We start from the raw sequence: 10,000 nt of genomic DNA on the forward strand, positions 1-10,000 counted from the left end.
CCACAACTTTTTTTACCGCATTTCCATCACACAGGAACACAAGCACACCAACCGGATATTTCCAACAGAGAGGACCAAGCAGCGGCCAAAACATAGTAAACGCCATTAATACAACCAACTGCGTTCTCGTTTTCTCAATATCTTGCAATTAGCGGCACTAAAAGACCATTTGTTTGCGAACACATTAGCATACACAGTAGGCCTACGGCCAATGGCAGCTCGCCGCCAGCACCTATAGGGGGTGTTTTACAGACAAATAATTGTTTTATAACCTCAGAGGCGTTCTTGTTGTCATTGGTGGTCAATCAGGAACAGTATATGAAATGCAATTATGACCTAATGCGTCTTGTAACTTGGGTCAATTGCGGCCCCTAGCCCTGGCCAGTGAGTTCCCACTGGCCACACTAAACTATTAAGGGAAGTAACGACTCTAATCGTTGAAGGTCAAAACACGTGGAGATCATTAGCTGACAGAAGGAAAGGCGCAAATGGATAACGTGACCAGGAGGGGAGCTGAATTGTATTTTTTTCGACCGCTCTGAGCGCTTTTGTTAGTCCTCGCCGCCCACACGCTGCTGCTAGACTAAGATACATGAGCAAGTAGGCAGTGGAGAGTAGCCCCGACACATTGCGTAAAGCCCAAGTAAAACGCACCGTTTGCTCTAGTACCATCACCGGCTTGGTCGCCACCCAAATTCCCATTCCAACTTGGCCGCGGTCGCCAGATGGGACAGACTCAAACTTCAGTGAGGTCATCAGTCAGTGGTGGTGGTGGGGGTGGGGGCGACAGGCAACACAAAACAACAGATTTTTAAAAAGACACCTACCCTTGACGCTTTCCTCTTGTACTTGTTGGCGAAGTCGAATTTCTCCTTGATTTCGTCCAGGAGTTGTTCCAGGCGAACCTTTTCCTCTTTGCCGTTGTAATCCTGGCTAAGGAGCATGTATGCCCGCCAGTTGGCTGAGTCGAAACCCCAGTGGCAAGTCCTGTTCTCCAACAATTTGTGACTGTGAACCACGAACTTATGCGGGGGAAACATAAGCCTGCAGTCCATGCACTGGATGCAGGCGGCGTTCGGACTGGCGTACAGCTCGGGCACCATGAGCCCCTTGCAGCGACCGAAGCACTCGTGATACACTTTGAAGCTCTTCTCCGTAAGCTCGAGCTCCAGGGGCCCCGTAAAGTCCTTCTTGCAGTGCGGCGGGTATGTTCCCCCGTAGATCAGGGCGTTGCAGAGGCGCTCCGCGTCCGTTTTGGTGATTAATCCGCAGGAAGGCGCGGAGAAGGGAAGGATCCCCATAACTTTGAGTATTTCCAGCTGGTCGGCGGTGCACCGGGAGCAGTAGATGTGGAGGTCGTCACACACCGAGTTGATCTGCTGGAGGGAGAAATCCCGCAGCACTGTGTTGAGGATCTGCGGCAGACAAAGCCGCTTCTCGCCGCCGACCACGAAGCATGAGATAGTCTCGGACTCCAGGACTGTCTCGCACCTCTCAGTGGAGCGGTCGGACGGGATGAAAAGGGGCCCCGGCATCACCGGCGGAGGCTGCATCGGCAAATGAAGAACGGGCTCCGGCTCTTTCCCCTCTTTCTTGAATAAAAGCTCATGATTCCATCGGGCAGAAAATGCCGCCGGTCCTCCCAGAGAACTCATAGAACTCAAATGGAACTGTTTGAGAGTCTGCTTCAGACCGGGGTGAGGTTGAAAGCTTTGGCGAGTTACAGTCTCCATGTTTTCCGCGCTGTTCCTGAACCGTGAGTTATTTTAAATGCGGGGAAAGCGACTATAACAAATGCCTCAGTTTCTCCAGATTCTCGGTAAATCCCAGCTCTCCCAAAGTTAGCACAGAACAGAAAGCGCTTCATCAATTATCCGTTAAAAACTCCCTATCACCGAGTTTTGAATTCCCTTTTTCTAAGCGAACGGCACCACCGGCGAGTTAGCCCTGCAGTAAGAGAGATCCCGAATGTCCATATCTCCACACGGGTCCTTCAAACTCCACCGCAAGCGAAAAAATCCACTAAAATATCCACTCAAAACACTTTCCAGTACAGTCCAGACTTGTAGTCCTTCATTCGATGAAAGGAAATATACAATCCACACTCTTCTAGTGCTTCTTCGGTTCGATTTCTGCAGCACAGCGCACGCACACACACACAGTCTACCCCTGCAGCTCGCTGTAACTGAGTGCGAGTGTGTATGTGTGTGTGAGGGAGTGTGTCGCGATGGCCAGCCTGTGAGCTAGATTGCTCTCTCTCTCTCGCTCGCTCTCTCTCTCTCGCTCGCTCGCCCTCGCTATCGCCCTCCCCCGCAGTCGGCCCCCCTCCCTCAGTGTTTGTGTGCGTCTGGCTCAGTCATTGAATCCCAGCCAAGAATGTGACTGACTCCGCAGGCTGGCTCTTCCAGGAACAAGCCGTCACTCCCCCGCTTCTCTTATGGCCACAGCCTCGTGTGGCCTCTGTAAAGGCAGAGGGGGGAAAGAGGGAGAAGGAGCGGGAGAGAGAGGGCGCATTTGGGCATGGTTAATCACTTGGTTAGCGGCACAGCACAGCGCGTCTGTAACCGAGAGAGGATGGGTGGAGTTTGGACCAGACGTTCTCATTTAGACTGGAAGGGAAATGCAAATTGCACGACGGACCGCGGCGATGTTATTTACGTCCGTTTTTTCCACAGACAGAAATCCACTGCAAACTGAGAAAGCAGTCGGCAAACTCCACGCCCGGAAACTATGATTATGAAATCTTTGATTATGAAACTTGGCAGAAGTTCTTCCAATAGCCTACATGTAGCATGTTATTATTATTATTATTATTATTAAGAGAACACCACTGATTGCAGCCTACTAAGTGTTCTTTTATTTATTGATAGGCTATTATCAGTGCAAGCCAATTGCGCAGATGTATAATCCGTTTTTGCTGAACTAAAATAGACTACACCATTGGGGAAAGCTTTGTGTTGAACTCTTTATCAAGTATCAAATACGCTATTAAAAATAATGTAGGCTAAAACTTTAAAGTTATTTCAAAATGTTTCTGAAATATCCAGTTTTCCTTTTTAAACAGTTAAAAACACACAGTCTGGGGAAAAATCCGCGCTATGGATTAGCTACTTAAATTCTTATGACTACAACAGTATAGTCTATAACTCATCCTAGATTAGTTTAAGCAGAGCAGTAGATACAGCTCTGGTTTAACTGTGCTGATAGCTCCCTCTAGCAGGAAAGGGGCGTCACTACAGTCCAGCTGCCGCGTCTTCATTGTCGCATTCAAATCCTAATTGTTAGATGTTCATGAAATTTTGGTAAATTCAGCAGGTGATGGAAATAGAAAGAAATTAATCATTTAGTTGTAAACAGGGTCTTTCTTACCCCCTCACTCTTGGGACTTTGGTGTCCATCTCCGATTCTGACCCTGGACGACCGGACAATAGCATCTGACTTGACCTCCAGTCAAATATTAACCAGATCGGGCACCATGGTTGAGCTTAGTGGGAGGATAACTGTGACCCCCATCAGTCGAAGCGCCATTTCTCAACTCATGCTTCGACAGATTCAATTTAAATGGATGGGGGCTTGAGGAATGGCTTCACTGGTAAACTAATGGATTTTTGGTTAAGGGGTAGGGCTGCATATAAAAGGGCTTTTAGTAGGCCTATAGGTCACTTTTGGGACCTTTAGAAACATAAGAAACGGTATATTTTTAGATATAATTCGCAAAGCAAGTGAACACATGTTTAGAAGTGCAATCCAGTGAATGGGCTACATTTGACAGGAACGCAGCGGAGATTAATCTTGAGGTGCATCTACACCCTGTCAATCAGAGCTTTCAAATCTTTATTTTTTTTTTGTTAACGTGTAACCAGTTTGCCCAATGAGCGTGAGGTTGAAGTGGTTTCAAGTAGTATACTGTTGCAGTTGGTTCACTTGGTTGTAAACAATTAAGCTTGTGAATAAAATGGGCATGGCGTGGAAGAGAGAGAGTAAACGGATAAGAGCACCTCAACAGTGAAATGCTCTCTGCTGCTGAGTGAGTGCTGACAGCAGCATATGCACGTTCATACATGCGCTTGCGCGAACGCACGCACGCACGCACACACACACACAGCAATACCAAAACTAGAGAACCCAGCTCAGAGGACAAAGACAGCCAACGTATCACACTAAAATGGAATAATAACTCTCTCTCTCTTTCTCTCTCTCACACACACACACAATTTTCTCCATTCTTGACAGGGTTTGGAGAGAGTGCTCCTTGACTCCTCTATTTTTACTTAGCCTCTTCCATCCTTCCATCCCGTATCCATGGCAACCCCTCACAACATTGCCTCACAAATCCTAATGACATAAGCATTCTTTCCTGGACACAGCTAGGCTGTCGCCTCTCTGACTCCCTCCATCTCTCTCTCTCCGTCTCTCTCTCTCTCCATCTCTCTCTTCCTCTCGGTAAGTTTCCCTCTTCATCTCACTCTCCCTTTCTCTCTCTTTCTCATCCTCTCTCTCTCTCTCTCTCTCTCTTTCTTTCTCCTCTCTCTTCCCACCGATCTCTCTCATGTCTGTTTTTTGACTTCCTTGCTGTGGTAAAGCACCACCACGTAGTGTCAGCACCACTGGAACTTTCTGGAATTCTCATTCTTATTCAAAATTTACCTCATCCCTTCCACTGCCCTAGGGCTGTTTTTCTCTCCTTCAGAGCGAGAGAGAAGGGGAGAGAGAGAGAGAGAGAGAGAGGGGTCTTTCTGCCTGGTGCCCACTGATCTGCTTGTTTCCCTACCCTGACTTCCCTGCCAGGGCTTTTCCGTGGCCATCTGATCCTGGTGCCGAGTCGACTCGACTGACCGACCATCAGGTTCTCTCACTGAGCGTAACCGTTACACCAGGAGTGTTACTTTCCATGCCACACTCTTATGTCAGTAGTCATCTCTTCCAGCTTGTGTACTATTGACCCGAGGACACATTCAAGTATCTCTCTCTCTCTCTCTCTCTCTCTCTCTCTCTCTCTCTCTCTCTCTCACTCACACACACACACACACACACACACTGAGTAGGCCTAAATGTGATCATAGTCCTGGGCATAGAAATCCTCAGTGTGAACTTGTAATGACTATCTATTGAGCAACTGAACTGATGTGCCCCAAAGAAGAGACTAAAGCTATAGCCTGTTTCTTCCCATGGAAATAGGAGAAATGTCCAATGAGTAAGCTATTGCCTACAGATCTAGTAGACTGGTTTAGGCTTGGCCTACTTGTTTTGATCATTTTTTTTTCAGATTCAGTTTTTTATTGGCCAAGTATACTTACAAAGGCTATACAAGGAATTTGACTTCGGTAGATGTTAAACTCTGTACATTTAACAAATAGACATAGTACAAATAGACATTCAATAAACAATAGTAATAAAGACAAATAGCCTACTGTACAATAAACAACATAGGCACATATCAACGTATTAACATAATATACAAAATATATACAAATTGTTTTTGTATGTTCTGTGTGTATGATCTAATATTTATCGACCCAATTCTGATATTGGTCATTGTTTCGTCGAAGTGCTGTGTAAAGCTGAATTTTTGCATGGTTGGCTCTCTAAGGGCTTGCCTCTGGGTCTTCAGCTGATGGCGGGACGTCCTGCGCATTAGTAGCGCAACGCCGAGACTCCCAAATATAGACAAGGGAGCCTCCCACTCACGGAAGTATATTCAAGTTTTTTAGCGGAGGGTTCTTTACGATGACAAATGTAAAGTAGGCTAACGTTCGCTTAAACATCTCAGCAATGACAGAAAAACATCCTGTATCCAAACTGAAAAGAAGGAAAACCTCACTGGAAGAATGTAAATCTGAGCAACCTCATCGGACTGTACCTCGAGAGAGCATGGGAAGTTTTCTTGCACTACAAGAACAGCGGCCCAGCTGCAACAGAGCAGCCTAGTAAGAGGGCTTAACTTAACACTTGTCTGTTAATCAAATATTTTAGCTGTCATAGCTAAGTGTTAAATTTAGCGCTGACACATCTGAAGCATCAGTGAAAAAAGTAGCCTAATGATCGCAGCGTGTGAAAAGCTTAAGGCATAGTCTGTAACTGTTAATAAACAGCCCTTAGACCAACGACTGCAACCTTGCCTATAACTTGCAACCTTGCATATCACCCTTTCACAGTCTCTTGACAAAATGTACACAACTACATGTACACACTTTTAAACTCAGACCCTCACCCTCTCAACAATGCACACACTCAGAAAGCAAAAGAGTCCTTTGAACCTGACCTGCTTTCAGCAACCCTGGTAACTGTGAGGAGAGAGTGTGCAAATCCAATATCTAGATTTTTGGGCGCATCTGTGAAGGTTCAGGCCAGGCTTTAGTCGGGAGGACATTGGCATCAGATCGGGCCAAAGTACCTATTATTACATTAGTTGTAGTTAGTAGTTGGCCAAGGGTGCTGTAGGGTGATGCCAACGCACCTCTTATGATCCACTCTGTGTGTGCTGTTGTGTTGTGTGCTTGCCAGCTGCCCCAGCGGAGTGGTGCAGGATGTCCAGGACTGGTGGGCCCAGCCTGGGCTGCCCCCCTTGGAGCGGCTGTGGGCTCTAACCCTGCAGGCCTTCAGTGCCCAGCCTCCAGAACCTTCCGCCACAGAGCAGCTGCCCGAACTCCCGTCGCCACATACACAGGTAGCACTGCAGCTCTCTAGTCTCTCTCTCTCTCATTCATTAGCTTATTTTGTTTTTTCATTCATTCATTCATTCATACTCTTTCTTTTAATCTGTATATCAGTTTATGTTTTTATTTTATTTAGCACATCCTCACCGTGTGCCTGCCATGTCTGGTATGATTGTGATGCGGGTGCAGGAGTAGCCATTCTATTTCCCTTAATAACTCTGAAATGTCAGTGTTAGCTGGCGAAGCCGAAATCCTTTTTGATAAAGGCATCTGGGCTGAACCTGTGAGGATTACGTGTCTGTGAGTCTCATAGCAGTATTTGTAGGCATGGGGATCTGCCCTGAGACAGAGACACACACACACACACACACACTCTCACACACTCACTCACATTGATGTGTGTGGCACTTTTGGGACACATCCTGTCAGGCCCGGTGAAGTGTGTGTGACAGGAAGCTGATGCAGCTGCAGCAGTGTGGCGGTCCTGATGCGAGCCTGCAGCAGCATCCTCTACTCTCCTCACCAGCATCCTCCGCAGTGACAGACATTCGCCATGACAACAGACACGCTGGCAGCTGTGGAATCAGCCCAGTGTAGCGGATGCCTCTCCTCCTGCAGTGGGTGGGCTGGCACTTAGACTGAGGGCCAATATCAGAATGTATCAGACAGCTGGTTTGTGTCATCCTTTGCCTGTGTGTGTGTGTGTTTGTGTGTGCGCGTGTGTCTGCGTCTGCACATGTGTGTGTGTGTGTGCGTGTGTGTGTTTGTGTGCGCGTGTGTGCGCGTGTGTCTGCGTCGGCACGTGTGTGTGTGTGTGTGTGAGTGAGGGCAGGGATGGGGCTGGCTGATCTCCGTATTATAGGAATTAAAGTGCCTGTGTGAATAAAGGGCTGTTGATGTCCCTAATTGTATGCTATTTACCCAGAAATGTCAAAAGCCACATCCACACTCTCTTTGTCATTCTCTCTCCCTCCCTCACATCACTCTCTCTCTCCCTCCCTCACATCACTTTACTTTCACTCTCCCTATTTCTTTACTCCTTCTGTTTGTCATCGTTCTTCTTCTGGTCTTCTTCATCATGCCATCCCCACTGATATTTGTGTTGCCATTTGGTCTCTTTCTCCTCCATCATTTTTGGTCTCTCTCTCTTTTTCTCTTTCTCCTGTATTCATATTTTGTCTTCTGCTGCCTCCCTCTGTCTCTCCCACTCTTTCTCTCCACCTCCCACTCTCTCTCTGTCTTTCTCTCTCTCTCTTCGCCTGCAGACATGTGCCAGGGTGAAGCCAGCCGAGTGGAGGTGGTGTTGCCTTGGCGACGAGGTGGGCGCTCTTCCAGAGCGGCCGGCGGTGGCCCAGCGTGCGCCCGCCAGCGCTGCCAGCTCAGGTCAGCGTGTGCCCGTCACCCCTGCCAACGCCGTTCCCACGGAGACCACGTGCCTCTCGCGCCGCAGCGCTCCGGAGCCCGAGGGCGCGTGTGCCGGTGCCAGCGGCCAGGCCCGTGGCACGGCGGGTCAGGAGGGTGAGGAGGACGAGGAGGAAGTGGATGGCGGGCGCCGCAGCGGCCCTGTCACTGTGCCAACCGAGGCGTCTCAGAGGTGGAGCCAGGGTGGTGGTAGAGGGCGGAGGGGCATCGCCGCGGCAACCAGTAGGCCTGCCGCCTCGTCTGCGTCGTCGTTGGCGGCAGCGACAGACGCTCGGGCGAAAGGCTGGCGAGAGTCCGCTGCTGGAACCGCTGCTACGGCAACAGCTGGTGTCACGCTGGACGCGTTCTTCGGTGGCGGAGGAGGAAGAGGAGGAGGAGGAGAAGGACGGGGGAAGGAGGAGGGGATCAAGCGACGCCCCACAGACCAGCGGTCAGGGACCCAGGCTCCCCCCACCCCCTCACCAGGGCAGCAGGGGGCATCAGCCGGAGCAGGAGGGGCAGGAGTCAGAGGGCTGGAGTGCTGCCCGATGTGCCTGATGCCTTTCCCTGCAGGGTACCATTTAGCATTCACATCTGTCTCCATTTCACTCTCTCTCTCTCTCTCTACCAGAGTAGGGCTCCACATGCTCAACATCATTCTCTCTTTCGCATTCTCTCTCTCTCTCTCTCTCTCTCTCTCTCCTTTTCTTTCTTTCTTTTTCTCAGAATGGAGTCCCAATCTCTATCAATCTCAATTGACTGACCATCTTCAGCATCACTGGTTCACTCTTGCACTCATTTGATCAGAGTAGAACCCATCTTCATCATCTTCATCATCTTCCCTCACTCCCGCACTCCAGTTGTCTGCCTCTACAAGATGCTTTTTTCCTCACTTACACTACTCTCTCGTCTGCCTGGTCTCTCCTCTCCTCTCCTCTCCTCTTTCCTCTCCTCTCCCCTCCTCTCCTTCTCTCCTCCTCTCCTCTCCTCTCCCCTCCTCTTTCCTCTCCTCTCCCCTCCTCTCCTTCTCTCCTCCTCTCCTCTCCTCTCCCCTCCTCTTTCCTCTCCTCTCCCCTCCTCTTTCCTCTCCTCTCCTCTCCTCTCCCCTCCTCTCCTTCTCTCCTCCTCTCCTCTCCTCTCCCCTCCTCTTTCCTCTCCTCTCCTCTCCTCTCCCCTCCTCTTTCCTCTCCCCTCCTCTCCTCTCCTCTCCTTTCCTCTTTCCCTTTCTCTCCTCTCCCCTCCTCTCCCCTCCCCTCCTCTCCTCTCCTTCTCTCCTCCTCTCCTCTCCTCTTCTCTCCTCTCCCCTCCTCTCCTTCTCTCCTCCTCTCCTCTCCTCTCCCCTCCTCTTTCCTCTCCTCTCCTCTCCTCTTTCCTCTCCCCTCCTCTCCTCTCCTCTCCTTTCCTCTTTCCCTTTCTCTCCTCTCCCCTCCTCTCCTCTCCTCTCCTTCTCTCCTCCTCTCCTCCTCTCCCCTCCTCTTTCCTCTCCCCTCCTCTCCTCTCCTCTCCCCTCCTCTTTCCTCTCCCCTCCTCTCCTCTCCTTTCCTCTCCTCTTTCCCTTTCTCTCCTCTCCTCTCCCCTCCTCTCCTCTCCTCTCCTCTCCTTCTCCCCTCCCCTCCTCTCCTCTCCCCTCCTCTCCTCTCCTCTCCCCTCCTCTCCTCTCCTCTCCTCTCCTCTCCTTCTCTCCTCCTCTCCTCTCCTCTCCTCTCCTCTCCCTCCCTCCTTCAGTAGACTTGTAAAGCCTTTTCACACTTCTGGTTTACTCCACGGTGTGTGTGTGTGTGCGTGTATAAGAGAAGGTTTGAATGCTGTCTCAGCGATCACCACACACACTCTCCGTACACACCTCAGAGAGGGCTCGCAGGGCCCGGTGGTGAGAGAAGCCTCCGTTCTGGAGATCGCAGGATACACAAAAGCAGACACACACACACACACACACACACACA

The 10,000-nt window shown here is 49.9% G+C and overlaps 2 protein-coding genes across 2 annotated transcripts in view; one reads left to right on the top strand and one right to left on the bottom strand.

Moving 5' to 3' along the window:
- Positions 1-2,258, bottom strand: part of skia (v-ski avian sarcoma viral oncogene homolog a) — a 60,293-nt gene extending 58,035 nt beyond the window's left edge. Inside the window, exon 1 of the mRNA XM_042097362.1 lies at positions 828-2,258. Coding sequence (XP_041953296.1) covers positions 828-1,733 — 906 coding nt within the window. The 5' untranslated portion in view covers positions 1,734-2,258. The remainder of the gene's footprint in view (positions 1-827) is intronic.
- Positions 2,259-5,485: 3,227 nt separating this feature from the next.
- si:ch73-70k4.1 (translation initiation factor IF-2) overlaps positions 5,486-10,000 on the top strand; it is a 7,576-nt gene continuing 3,061 nt past the window's right edge. The window contains exons 1-3 of the mRNA XM_042097372.1: positions 5,486-5,927; positions 6,505-6,667; positions 7,922-8,631. Coding sequence (XP_041953306.1) covers positions 5,773-5,927; positions 6,505-6,667; positions 7,922-8,631 — 1,028 coding nt within the window. The 5' untranslated portion in view covers positions 5,486-5,772. The remainder of the gene's footprint in view (positions 5,928-6,504; positions 6,668-7,921; positions 8,632-10,000) is intronic.

Source organism: Alosa sapidissima, chromosome 7 (assembly GCF_018492685.1).
Source record: "Alosa sapidissima isolate fAloSap1 chromosome 7, fAloSap1.pri, whole genome shotgun sequence".
In the NCBI taxonomy this organism is placed as follows: Eukaryota; Metazoa; Chordata; class Actinopteri; order Clupeiformes; family Clupeidae; genus Alosa; species Alosa sapidissima.